Source organism: Hordeum vulgare, chromosome 2H, assembly GCF_904849725.1.
Source record: "Hordeum vulgare subsp. vulgare chromosome 2H, MorexV3_pseudomolecules_assembly, whole genome shotgun sequence".
In the NCBI taxonomy this organism is placed as follows: domain Eukaryota; kingdom Viridiplantae; phylum Streptophyta; class Magnoliopsida; order Poales; family Poaceae; genus Hordeum; species Hordeum vulgare.
The window spans coordinates 644682830-644697573 of NC_058519.1; the positions used below are offsets into that span (position 1 = coordinate 644682830).

At 45.4% G+C, this 14744-nt stretch overlaps 1 protein-coding gene across 1 annotated transcript; it reads right to left on the reverse strand.

Annotated features, from left to right (window-relative positions):
- Positions 1-9956: 9956 nt before the first annotated feature.
- Positions 9957-11224, reverse strand: LOC123428309 (stem-specific protein TSJT1-like). Its single transcript, XM_045112504.1, has 2 exons — positions 10869-11224; positions 9957-10770 (listed from the first exon to the last, which is right to left on the reverse strand). Exons 1-2 carry the CDS (start codon positions 11081-11083, stop codon positions 10191-10193), a joined length of 795 nt encoding a protein of 264 aa, XP_044968439.1. The 5' UTR covers positions 11084-11224; the 3' UTR covers positions 9957-10190.
- Between the last annotated feature and the right edge of the window lie 3520 nt (positions 11225-14744).

A 14744-nucleotide genomic window follows, 5' to 3' on the forward strand; every position in this document is an offset into this window, starting at 1 on the left:
ATATTTCATGTATTTTGAAAAAGGAAAAAACGAAAAAACAGACAAGAAAATAAAAGTAAAAAAGAAACGAAAAAATCTTCCAGAAAAACTATCAAGACCTTCACAAAATCGACTAGTCGCTTGCAAAAAAACGGAACTCGCCTTTTTCTTTTGACAAACAAATCTGAATAGGACATCCTACCTGCCGCTCCATGCGGCAGGAAAGAGCTGCAACGCACAGGGCTCGCCCCACCTGGCCCGGCCCAGCTTGTTATTTATTCATAAAATTGTAATAATTTTTGTATGTTTCCTTTTCCTTTTCGGCATATTTTCCTTTCTTCTTTTCTCTTTTTCGTTTTTTTTAGTTTTTTACTTTATTGTCGCATTTTAAGCAAAACATTTTTTGAATTTGAAAAACCATTTTTTTGAATTTACGAAAAAGAGGAAATGGACAGAAAGGAAAATGTTTCCTTTTTTCTGTCACTTTTTTCCGTTTCTGTATATTTCCTTTCTTATCGTTCTTTTTTCTTTTTCTTTTTTCATTTTTTTGTGTATATGAAGGACAAACACTTTTCGAATTTGAGGAACAAATTTGAAAGTGCTAACAAATTTTTCAAGCACAAGCATTTTTCGAATATTGAGAACAAATTTTGAAACTGGAAACAATTTTGAGAAATCTTGAACAGATTTGGAAGTGCGAACAATTTTTTAAAGCCAGAACATTTGTTGAATATTGAGAACAAAATTTTGTAAAAGAGATGAACTGTGAAAAAACCCGAACAAATTTAAAAGCGCAAATAAATCTTTAAAGCTCTAATATTTTTGAATTTTGAGAACAGATATCGAAACCGAGAATAATTTTGAAAAATCCTGAAGAAATTTGGAAGCGCAAAAAAAATTAAAGCATGAACATTTTTTGAATCTTGCGAACAAAATTTTGAAAAAAGAGAACAATTTTTAAAACCCTTGAACATATTTGAAAGGACGAACAAATTTTTAACGCAGTAACATTCTTTGGATTTTGAGAACAAATTTCAAAATCAAGAATAATTTTGAAAAATCCTGAACAAATTTGGAAGCACTAACAATTTTGTAAAGCCAGGACATTTTTTGAATCTTGAGAACAAATTTTTAAAACAGAGAATAATTTTGGAAAAAGTCAAAAAAATTGGAAGCATGAACGATTTTAAACATTTTTAAAAACGGAGAACAAATTTGAAAGCGTCAACAAACTTTTAAGGAATGAACATTTTTTTAATCTTGAAAACAAATTCGAAAAACGAGAACAATTTTGAAAAATGGGAAACAAATTTGAAAATCCGAACAATTTTTTAAACATGTTTAAATCAAGAACAAATTTCAAACATTTTTCGAATTTAGAAAAAAAATCACAACATTTTCTGAAAACTTAAAACTTTCTTGAATATATAGAATATTTTTTGAAAAATCCAGATCATGCTTTAGAAAAGCAGAAACATTTTTTCAATTTGAATAACAGCTTTTGAAAATCTGAAGCATTTTCAGAATTTATGAATGAAATTTGAAAAACAAGAAAATTATGAAATTTGATACATTTTTTAAAGCAAGAACATTTTTTAAAAATCCAAAACATTTTTTGAAACAGAAAAAAAAAGCAAAAAAAGAAATAGAAAAGAAAAAGAAAAAAGACATTAAAAAACAGTTCAGGAACCTTGTAGATGATTCCCAAAACCGAAACAAGCCGACTCCCAAAACCGGGATCACTGAAGCGTAAATCCCGACTGACGTGAGCGGCCCAAGTGGAGGAGGTGGTGTCATTCCCTATAAACCTCAAGACATTGGCTTTTATCCAACTGTTATGAGTGAAAAGCAATTGTTGTTTCTCAGTTATTAATAAATACTTAGATAAATTGTTATTTTTTGTTAATTCGATGAAATAAAAAAGTTATATAAGATCACTAAGAACATCTCTAACCTATCCCTTGCAAGTAGTAGCAAATGACCGAGTATCCTTTAGAAAATAATATTTATTGTTAAAAAAGCGTGTTTTTTAATCGGTTTCTTCAACTTAAGCGCTAAAAATTAAACACAAATGCAGTTATTTTTGGGTTGTTTGGTCTAATTTCACTAGTCGGTTTTTCTTAAATGACATCTTTGTCACATAATTCACTATTCCTTCCTTAAGACAACCGATCCGAAGAAAAGTACAAAGAATATTAAACATTTCAATAGGAACATCACTTTGTTAACCGCTCCTAGTAATGTGCTCAATGCTTTTGTATCTCTTCATTAACTACACTGTTTCTTTTCTCTATTGGCATATTAAAACACGAAAATTCTAAACATACGAAGTTATACGGAGGGTTTACGGACTCCTTAGACAACTAATTTCTACCGCCCCATGATTCTCAGGGGTATGGGCCCCTCGCCCTTATTTCTTCCAATCATCTTAGCCCACCTAATCATTTCCGTAAATTTCCGTAAATATTATCCGTACGTGTAGGGTCGCTCATTAAAATACATTGTTTCTTTTCTCGTGATGGTTTCTTTCTTTTCTAACAACTGGTGCATCAACATCTAGCAGATGTACACCATGGATGGGCGGTAGTTTAGAACATGTTTTTACACAGAAACTACCATTTAGAACTTTAGTGCAAAATGTTCTTGCTCTATGGTAAAAATATGTCGTCTACCGCTTTGTCATAATCCCATTGTGTTTTTGTGTAGTTTTTACCATTCATTTGTGCGATGGGAAACAATGATCAATCATGTGTCATAAGCTACAAACCATCACCATTTCTACTGTAATCCAGTTGACATTTCCTTTTTCATTATACTTAAAGCATCTACATCCGGACCCTTCATATGTCTACGGACGCATCCTGTTAGTGATCAGACAGGAAAAACAAGAAAAAAAGTGATCCAATCGAACCCTTCATACCATCCCTAAATGTACAGTTGTCTGCAACCCTCGTATCCATCTTAAATATGGGGAGGATATAAGGGTTCGCTGACGCGTCCGGTCGGTCCGCCACATAGGACGCAATCCCATCCTAGATCACTTTTTTCTTTATTTATTCTTTTCTTTCACTCTCTTTCTCTCATCAATCACGTGCAAATGATTTGACATATGAGAAAGGAAATGAAGAGAGTGGATGCACGGACGAATAAATAGGGGACACGCTCGGTCATTGACCGGACGCATCCGTCGGCATTAGAGCAACTCCAATGAGGCGATCCACTTCGTCCGCCGCCGTTCGTTTGGGTCGCCGCGAACAAAAATGATGGCCCAACGCACCGACCCAAACGGACACGCGTCCGGTTTTCGTCCGCGGACGACCCATTCCCGACCCATTTTTGAGCCGGATTTGCGTCGGCGCGGACACGCGACGGGCGCGCGCATGCTCGCCTTCTCTTCCGCCGGGCCCGCTGGTCGGAGGCATATGGCCTCCCCACAACCAATCCTCGCCCGCCTCCTTTGTCGTCGATGTCGCCGCCTATTTTTCCGGCGACTCTGCCAGCTGTCGGCGCCTCCACATCCGCCCAGCAACGCCGCCCACTCCCACGTCGCCCGCCGCCGCCATCGTCTTGCCGTCGGGGAACCAACTGCTTCCCACTCCCCCCCCCCCACACACACACACCCCCACCCCCACCACAGAGCCCCGCCGGGGAGCCGCCTCGCCGCCCGGTCAGATCCTCACTGCCATGCTCGTCGGACACCGACAGGGAAGCTAGCTGGTCTGTGCGCGACTCCCTTCGCCAGCCGTCTTCTTCGTCGACGCCCGCAAGTTGTTCGACGGTTTGCCAAGGTACAAAATGGACTCCGCCGACGAGTTCTTTTTTCACAATTTCCTTTGCGACTCTGACGATTCGTCGTCTGATGACGAGGAGGAGGTATTGGCTGCCGTGTTGGTCCATCACCAGCTCAATAGCCAACATCCGTTGTTCCGTGGCTCCATTCCGGGCCACCTTCCGGCGTTGAATCGCAACCGAGAGAGCGGGCATTTCCTTCTTTGAAAGGACTACTTTGATACAACAAACCCGTTGTTCAAGCATCAAAAAATCTGCCGTCGTTTCCATATGAGTAGGCATCTTTTCAACCGTATTAGAGAGGGGGTGGTCGGCTATGATAACTATTTCGAGTGCAAAGAGGATGTCGTTGGCAAGATAGGTTTTTCCTCTTATCAGAAATGCATTGTCGCCATCCGAATGCTTGCATACGGAGTGCCTGGTGATCTTAGTGACGAGTACGTCTGTATGAGCGAGTCTACTTGCCTAGAGTCCCTGTATAAGTTCTGCAAGGCTGCTATTGTTGTATTTGGCCCTGAGTACTTGAGAGAGCCGACTGTTGAAGATACAGCCTGTTTGTTGGTGATAAATGTCAGTAGGGGCTTCCCAGGGATGCTTGGTAGCATAGACTGCATGCACTGGGAGTGGAAGAACTGACCTTTTGCTTGGCAAAGGCAATATAAGGGTCATGTCAAGGCTTGCACTGTCATACTAGAGGCCGTTGCGTCTGAAGATCTCCGGATCTGGCACTCTTTCTTTGGCATGGACGGATCACACAATGGTATCAACGTGCTTCAGCGTTCGCCGGTGTTAGCTAGGCTTGCCGAAGGCAACAGCCTACCGGTGAAATTTAATGTCAACGGCCACAACTACGACAAAGGATACTACCTGGATGACGGTATCTATCCTCATGTTGGGGAATGTCGCATGGGAAACAAAAATTTTCCTACGCGCACGAAGACCTATCATGGTGATGTCCATCTACGAGAGGGGATGAGTGATCTACGTACCCTTGTAGATCGTACAGCAGAAGCGTTAGTGAACGCGGTTGATGTAGTGGAACGTCCTCACGTCCCTCGATCCGCCCCGCGAACAATCCCGCGATCAGTCCCACGATCTAGTACCAAACGGACGGCACCTCTGCGTTCAGCACACGTACAGCTCGACGATGATCTCGGCCTTCTTGATCCAGCAAGAGAGACGGAGAGGTAGAAGAGTTCTCCGGCAACGTGACGGCGCTCCGGAGGTTGGTGATGACCTTGTCTCAGCAGGGCTCCGCCCGAGCTCCGCAGAAACGCGATCTAGAGGAAAAACCGTGGAGGTATGTGGTCGGGCTGCCGTGGGAAAGTCGTCTCAAATCAGCCCTAAAACCTCCGTATATATAGGTGGGAGGGAGGGGACCTTGCCTTGGGGCTCAAGGAGCCCCAAGGGGGTCGGCCGAGTCCAAGGGGGGAGGACTCCCCCCCCCCAAACCGAGTTGGACTTGGTTTGGTGGGAGGGAGTCCCCCTTCCTTCCCACCTCCTCCTTTTTTTTCTTTTCTCTTGATTTTTTCTTCTTGGCGCATAGAGCCCTTTTGGGCTGTCCCACCAGCCCACTAAGGGCTGGTGTGCCACCCTCAAGGCCTATGGGCTTCCCTGGAGTGGGTTGCCCCCCCCCCCCCCGGTGAACTCCCGGAACCCATTCGTCATTCCCGGTACATTCCCGGTAACTCCGAAAACCTTCCGGTAATCAAATGAGGTCATCCTATATATCGATCTTCGTTTTCGGACTATTCCGGAAACCCTCGTGACGTCTGTGATCTCATCCGGGACTCTGAACAACATTTGGTAACCAACCATATAACTCAAATACGCATAAAACAACGTCGAACCTTAAGTGTGCAGACCCTGCGGGTTCGAGAACTATGTAGACATGACCCGAGAGACTCCTCGGTCAATATCCAATAGCGGGACCTGGATGCCCATATTGGATCATACATATTCTACGAAGATCTTATCGTTTGAACCTCAGTGCCAAGGATTCATATAATCCCGTATGTCATTCCCTTTGTCCTTCGGTGTGTTACTTGCCCGAGATTCGATCATCAGTATCCGTATACCTATTTCAATCTCGTTTACCGGCAAGTCTCTTTACTCGTTCCGTAATACAAGATCCCGCAACTTACACTAAGTTACATTGCTTGCAAGGCTTGTGTGTGATGTTGTATTACCGAGTGGGCCCCGAGATACCTCTCCGTTCACACGGAGTGACAAATCCCAGTCTTGATCCATACTAACTCAACTAACACCTTCGGAGATACCTGTAGAGCATCTTTATAGTCACCCAGTTACGTTGCGACGTTTGATACACACAAAGCATTCCTCCGGTGTCAGTGAGTTATATGATCTCATGGTCATAGGAATAAATACTTGACACGCAGAAAACAGTAGCAACAAAATGACACGATCAACATGCTACGTCTATTAGTTTGGGTCTAGTCCATCACGTGATTCTCCTAATGACGTGATCCAGTTATCAAGCAACAACACCTTGTTCATAATCAGAAGACACTGACTATCTTTGATCAACTGGCTAGCCAACTAGAGGCTTGCTAGGGACGGTGTTTTGTCTATGTATCCACACATGTAAATGAGTCTTCATTCAATACAATTATAGCATGGATAATAAACGATTATCTTGATACAGGAATTATAATAATAACTATATTTATTATTGCCTGTAGGGCATAATTCCAACACCTCAGTCAACCACTATTGTCAAGACAATACCCAGCCCTGTCGGAGAGAAGAGGAAAAGATTTGCCCAAGAGCAAGAGGGTGCTAGGAAGGATGTCGAGCGTGCCTTTGGTGTTTTGCAATCTCGATGGAGCATCGTTCGGTATCCTACTAATATGTGGAGCACGCAGAAACTATCGGAGGTGCTGACTGCTTGTGTGATCATGCATAATATGATCGTAGAAGACGAGCGTTCAGAAAGTCTGTACGATCAAGGGTTTCAGTTTCAGGGTGAGAATGTTGTGTTTGAGCATGGAGGAGCGGCAATGTTTGAACAGTTTACCCAATTTTATCAAGACATGCGTGATTGTGAAACTTACGTGCAACTGCAAAATGATTTGATTGAGCATATGTGGGCTCATGTTGGCAACCAATAAATTTATCTTCTTTTATTCGTTTGCAAAACTATGAGAGAACTATGTGAGACATTTTTATTTTTAATCGACTTGTAATAATTATGCTATTTTATTCGGTCAAATTACGTTATTTGATTCAAACTATGCAAATTTATGTAAAATATGGTGGTCAGCCGGCCACGCCGGCACATATGGATCGACGCGTTGGACGCGCTGCCGATCCATACCTAAAATAAGACGGACACCGGGTGGATGGCCGACCCAAGCACACAAAAAGTGGATTAAATCGATGTCCGTTTAGGTCAGTCCGTTGGAGTTGCTCTTAAAAATCATATTTGCAATGTGTAGATGTACATGCTTTTAGACAGCTGCATGTATACGCCAATTTCATGTTTTGGCTATGGAATAGATTAAAAAGTTATTAGAAACGTTTTTGTCGAGTGGTTGAAATGATGGTATATGTTGTACTTTGCAAGACGACATCGAAACATTAGAAATTAATTGATTTCTTGGCATTTGTAGTAAAATCACTTTGCACAGGCCGGGGCCTTAATCTCATTTTCCAAAAAAAAGTAAAATAATTTTGTATCCTGCCTCAGCTCAAGCATCTACACCCGGATCTCTCAAATAATCCTTTATATGACCGCGAACGCGTCTGGCGAGTGACCGACACGAGAGGGAAGAAAAAAAGTCACACAACCGGACCCCTCATATCATTTCTATATGTTCGCAAACCCTTATATCCATCTAAAATATGAGGAGGACATAAGGGTTCGCGGACGCGTCCGGACGCGCCCGGTCAGTCCGCAACATAGGACACGATCCCACTCCGGGCCATATTTTTCTTTCTTTATTCATTTTTTTCTTTCTCTCTCTTCCTCTCCATCAATCACATGCAAGCACCACACATATGAGAAATAAAATAAGGAGTATGACTGCGTGGATGGACAAATAGGTGACACGTCGGGACATTAATCTGACGTATTCGCGCGCGTTTGAGGGCCCGAATTTGCAAGTCGTGATTGTAGATGCTCTTATTGGACAAAATGGTCCATGAGAGCAACTCCAACCACGCGACCCAAATTGACGTGCGCTTTGTTCGTATTTTGTCCGTTTGAATCGGCCTAGCGGACATCAATGTTCGCTTTTGTAACTAGGTTGGCGCTTGCCAACCCGGCCATGTTCCACTTTGAGGCCATGTAAAAAAACATAATCTACATTTTAAAAATATAATGCCAACCTGAAAGGTCGGCGATAGTCTCACGAGTCCACATTACATTAAATAGAAATTTTAATAAGCTAAAAATGAGGAGGCGTGTCGCCCTAGGTGTCCTCCTCCTCGTCGGCGTCGGACCAACCGAAAGGAAGACCGTCTCCCAGGCGGCGGCAACGTCGTTCGCCGGTTGCTGCACCAACGCTAGTTGGGCAGGACGTCGCTCTTCCTCATCAGCTTCGGTCTCGTGCTCCATCTGCTCGATCCGCTAGGCTTGTGCGCGCTCCTTCGCCAGACATCGATGTCGCCAGTGCTCCAGGGCGCCTCCTGCTCCGGCGTCGCACCCAACCAAACGGGTGGCACGCAGACCCACTCGCGCACTACCCCGCCCCAGGAGTACTACTCGGGCCTGGGGACCAGCGGCATTGGCTCGACCTTTGCAGGGGACGGTGGGGCCAGTGGCGGCACGACTGCGTCGCCAGCAGCGGAGAGTGCCATGGCCTCCACCATATGTGCCTGGTAAGCCGCCTCCTCCTCCACCTCCTTGAGGCGCGCTTTCTCCTTGCATGCACGCAGGACGGACGCCAACGCGTTCTGGTACGCGGCCTCTGCCTCCTATTCTTCTTCGCACACGACGAGGGACGGCGGTGGTCCAGCAACCACGTCGCGGACGCCACGCCGACATTGCTCTTCGTGCTCCCATGTAAACCAGGCATCCCATTCGGGATTGTCTGCAGCGTACACGGGGTTGTGTCGCTGCTCTGGCGTCAGCTGCTGTCATCGGCGCCTCACCTCCTCCGCATGCGCCTGTGTGGACCGCGACACCACTAGCACTGGGATACTCACCGTATCCAAATGTCAGCCGTGCGACGACATGGCGTTAGGGTAGGGGGAGGAGACGCGGTGCTTCCAGTACCACCTCGCTTGGTGCACTGGTACGATGACCCGCTGTTGAGGCGGAAGGGGAGACGCTGGCGACAGGAGCGCACGAACATGGAAGGCGGGGGACTTGCCCCTTGTCTTTGCGAGAGGATGAGCCGGAGAAGAAACCCATGGTGGTGGTTAGGATTTATCGCCGGCGGGGAAGCAGCGGGTGACTAGATGGGGATAGAGACGACTTTTGAAAGATGATGGGGTCACCCCCTGCACGCTCAGATTAAAAAAGGACATGTGGGATCGCTGACGCGTGGACCCATGGTTGGTGTTAATAAAAACAACATTGATTTTAACCGGGCGCCACGTGTGGACAGCGGACAAGAGAAGGTGCGCGCTGACGCATTATTGTCTTAAATTTGGGTCTAAAGTGAGTCGACGCGGACAAAGAGCATACGCGTTTTAGAAATGGCTCGACGCATTGAGCCTTCACTTTTATCCCTATCAATTCATACGGAATTTAATACTAGGTAAAATGGATCATCCGGGTGAAGTTGCTATAAGTAGGAGTGCTTCAAAATTCTATTGGGAGTGGATGAATCATGAATGCATCCTCCTGAGTTTCCTGAGTTGTGTGCTCAATTATGTCACCCAACTTTTTCTATACAAAAAATAAAGTAACCGCGCTTCTTAGTCTCTACAATTTCAGAAGCAGAGTGCTTAGTTTAGCGCCCCTGTTTCCACCAATCCTGCCCATAGTTAACTGCGAGGATCTAGGTCGCGTGTGGCTGATGAGAGCGTGCGAGTATTAAGGATGATCGTGGTAGCATGTGTTTAGATGCTCAAAGATGCATGGTTTCTCAAAACATTAGTTTGATATACCCTTTTGTTTGTGAATGTAAGATAAGACGTTTTGGCAGTTTCGTTTTACAGGATCTCCAAGCTGTTCGACAGAAGCAAGTTGAAGCGAGAACAAGCCGCGAGCAGCACTCTTGGACTGGAAGCAAAGTCGTCTTATTCCTCCCATCGTACTTACTACTACAAGCAAACAACCGTATGTGTCAGCGCGCCCACACACACACGCGCACGGCTCAGATCAGATCAGGATGTACATACGTTGCCAAGAGAAAGGGAAAAAAGCAAGTAAAATGCAGCAAGCCCAGGTTCGTCATTCAGAAGTCCGACGAGCAATCTAGGCGGGCGTCGCCGGCGCCGGGTGGATGAGATCAGATGGCGGCGTCGTCCCAGGTGGCGGCCCAGTTGGTGGCGCTGCCGACGCGGGGCATGGAGTTGATCTTGGTGAAGGCGTCGACCTTGAAGTTGGCGCCGCACATGACGCCCTCGCTGTCCACCCGCGGGAACGCCTTGAGCCGGTTCATGGGGTGCTCGAAGCTCTTGAGCCCGCCCTCGCTGTGGAACATGCACCCCGGCGGGAACGGCGCGTACGACCGCCCGCACCCGGCCTTGGCCACGCCGCGGTCGTCGCAGATCACCACCGACCCGTCCGCCGCCACGCCCCAGTGCAGCGGCACCCCGCCGTCCGTGCTCTGCGCCGCGAACACCGCCGCCCCGGACCCGGACCGGCCGCGGTTGTCGAAGACGACGAAGGCGAAGGAGCCCGAGAGGTCCTTCACCACCTGGTCCGCCGGGTAGGGCCCCCGGTCGCGCAGGGTGCGGTACGCCTCGATGACCAGCAGCGCCTCGTTGGTGGAGCGGCCGGTGAGGCCGTACTGCCGCATCAGGCTGCTCAGGTTGTCCAGCGTCCCCATGAACACGCAGTAGATGTCGTCCAGCCCGCAGAACATCCTGCAGACCAAATAAACTTAGTCACAGTCCGTCCGGAGAGCGCGGAGCAGATGGATGGATGGATGTTTCCTTGTGGTTCTCGTTGTTGGTATACATACCTCTGGTATCCGCCGGCGGCGAGGTTGCGTGGCTGCGCGGCGACGCAGGCGAGGGCGGCGCCGCCGCCGAAGGAGGTGGAGAAGGCGTCGGAGGGGTGGGCGGCGTGGAAGTCGCGGAGGATCTCGTCGGGGTTCTTGGGCTTGGCGGTGCTCCCGCGCGGGCTGTTGAGCTCCTGCGGCGCGTGCGCCACCTGCTTCTGGAAGATGGCCAACATTTTCACGAATCAAATCTTAATCACTCCTTCTTTCTTGCTCGAGCTGGAGAGCTGCTGCTGCTATGGAGAGGAGAGGAGAGGAGATGGAGCTTGTGGGAACGGGAATGGCGAATGGAATGGAGGTTGAGGATGGAGATGGGCGCGTGTTTTATAGGGCCGGGGAGCTGGGTGGTTTAGGATGGCACGAGCCGGAAATATCGGGTCGATCGGGAGTCAGTGCTGGTGATGATGAGTTGATGACGACGATGATGTGAAGGACGGAATGGGTTGGATTGGGATAAAGATGGCTCAGCTGGGTAAGGTAACGGGGATAAGATCATCACGTACAGTACTGGTTTAGTTTAGCTTAACCGGCAGCTAACCGTGACGTGACAGCAGTAGCAAGGAGTACTACTTCCCCGGTTCCCCAAGACCCAGGAGGCCAAGGCTCAATCCGGTGGGTGGGTGCGCTTGCAACTTGCATCGTTCACGGTTTTATTAAAAGCAAGTATAATAAGATATAGTCAATAGGCTTTAAAAATTAAAATATTATATTTTTACTAAGTTGGATGAGAGAGAAGATAAAAGAGAAGAAAACGAGTTTTTGTGAAGAGCTAGCTCTAGCACGTGTTCCTTGTGCTTTGTGAGAAATGAAAGATGAAACATATATAATAAAGGTAATACTCTTTTACAGCTAATTATTGTACAAGTTAGATATAAGATGAACTATAAGATAACTTATAGTCAACAGTTGGATATATTATTAACCATGCTCTAAACATAACAACTCATGGAGTAAATCAAGGTTTTGAAATTTGGACCAACTTTATATAAATAGTACTGTAGTACCATATATTAAATCAACCTGGTATACTATCCAAGTACATTTCAAAACGGTTCTGATGGTGCTGATTTAGTATCATAAATGCTCTTATTGTTTCCTATAAGTAGAAAGTTGGACTTTGACTTAAAACAAAACCTAGATGCACGTTTATTCACAGACAGGGGAGTACTCCACTACCGAGTACTATTTATCTTTATTTGTGAAAAATAAACTGATTTTTTTTAAATCACTATGAGTACAAAAGCAAGGTCTGTGAAAACAATCACTACTGTCGAGGACGAGTTGCCAATGCGGAATAATTTCCTGACCACAATCGGAAATTCTTCGTGCACGTGTCTTTAAGGACCATCGTCCTAGAGTCGTAGTCGTTGCGGTTGAACTTTTTGAATTTATCTGAAGTGTCGGACACCTAATCTCAGTATCATGCATGCACGGTGAGAAATCCTAACATCGTCGCTCAAAGAGGATGGCATGAATCAACGTCAAAGCCCGTCAACTTTGCCCTGGTGGAAGGATCGAAGTCACGGACAGAGATGGCATGTAACCATTGGGGTCAATTGAAATAACTAAATCCGTCATTAACTTAATACTAATCACTATTGGTTTATAAAAGATGACCTCATTGCCATGGATATGACTCCATTAAGCTTTTTATATATCTTCGTCCCTGATCGAAGTCCGAAAGACCAGCTCAAAGATGAAGCTCTTTGAGGACTAAAGATCCTAACCTAAACTACTAGCTAGGGCCGAGCCAACGAACTTTCCCCTCCACCATGGTTTGTCGAAGCGACATACAGAAAGGAGGTGAATCCATGGTCTCAAAGTTGGAGGAAACGAGTCCCTTATCCTAGTCGCCGCTATGATGAAAGGTTGTTGGATCAGGTGGCGGCGACGCTTGAACGTCGTTCTTGTTCTAAAGACATTGATGTTAACAAAACATTGTGGTTCGTGTTGTTTTATGGCATAGTTCATGCGAATGTGGACATTGTTATAGTTTTTCGATTGCGGACCTAATCACTTTGGTTTTTATTTTTCAATTTTCCTTGTCCTATGCATATCTTTAGTCTTATATGGCATTGATTTTTTTTCATGGTTATGTGCTTCCTAAGACCTTTTTAATTATGGATGCTTAAATAAGGTGCTAAGTGCATCAAAAGTCTTATCAACAAATGTCCTTAATGCATGGATGCTTAACTTTTGTAACTAAGCTTGCTTTATACTCCCTCCGTTCCTTTTTACTCCGCGTATTAGGTTTGTGTCAAGTCAAACTTTACAAAGTTTGACCAAATATATATTGAAAAATATCAACATCTACCATACCAAATATACATATCATAAAACTACCTTTCGTAATGAACCTAACAATATTAATTTGGCATTGCGAATGTTAATACAATTTTCTATAAATTTGATCAAAGTAGAGATACTTTGACTTCACACAAAGCTAATATGCAGACTAAAAAGGACCGGAGGAAGTATAATGAGAAATGTTTGCATCTGGCCGAACCCTTACGCCTCACACATGCGATGCATTGGATCAAACGTGACTCAGTAGCCCAGTGTGCTCCCCTCGCCTTATCCACATTGATCCCCTCCTTTCTCCTATGCACCGCGCATCTCCGAACCGCTTGTCCCTGCACCATCGGCGGCAACGCCGCGCCCCTCTCCAACCGATTCCAAGTAGGGGGTCCATGGCATGCGAGCTCTCGAAACGAGTAACTCCTCTCACGTGCTACGTGCTACAACCGATGTGGGCATGTGTTGCGACCTTTACAACCGCGTACTAGGTGACGTCGTTGGTGACCACAACGACCGAGCATGCGTACCCACAATCCCAAACAAGGATGATGGAACTAGTTGTGTGAAATGCTACTACCGATGGAGTGAGATGCCGGAACGACCGACGACGCGATGCTGGTATCACCGCATACAACGTTGCAAGCATTGATAAAAAAGTTCAAGCCTATATCCAAAAATATTCAACCGTCAACAGGGGAGGCTTCAACTAACACTTTTAAGTTACAACTCTTACGGAAATAGCTCCAACCTAGATGAAAAAATCTTCAGCCGAAAGATGTACAAAGTTTTAACCGGTCACTGCTCGACGACTAGTGCGATGGCTTCACGGCAGAGCTGCAACGGTGACGAACTCCAGGGACCGGCTTAGCATCGCTTCCTCGTGGGTTTCCATAATGGCATCATTCCTCTTTAATTGTTTTACCACATTATTTTTTCTTATGTCGCATCCTTAGCATATGTACACGGTGAAGTACTAAGAAACGCCTAACTATGCATAGGCTTTATTATGTACTTAGGCCTCTCCGAATGCTCCATCTTGCAAAGGTGTTAAAGAATGATATATAAACCGAAAATTTGATGTGACAAAATAATTAAGGTAAGAGGTGAGTGTGATAATCTCAGAAAAAAACAATGTCAAGCGCATGAATCTAGGTAAAATACTTAAATGAAAAAAAAATCCATCAATGCATGAAGAACTTTAGTTGCTAATCATTAAATAGAAGATGCTTAACAATAACAAGTTAAGCACATATGCATCAGGGGCTTTAGTTGCTAAGTTTTTTTAATGTGCTTAGCACCTCATCTTAACATCAACACATTTGAAAATGACCTTATTGTGTTATATGAATTATTTACCAATAAAATCTCAAGCAAAATTACAATAAGATTAGTGATGCACATCACCTAGTTTTCACGGCTTCCACGTGATGGAAACGGAGGAGGCGCGGTAGGGCCAACACCACCGCCCGACCCCATCTTGTCCGCGTGCGTCCGTTTGGGGTAGAAAGGACTAATATCGTGGCCCAACGCGCGGACTCA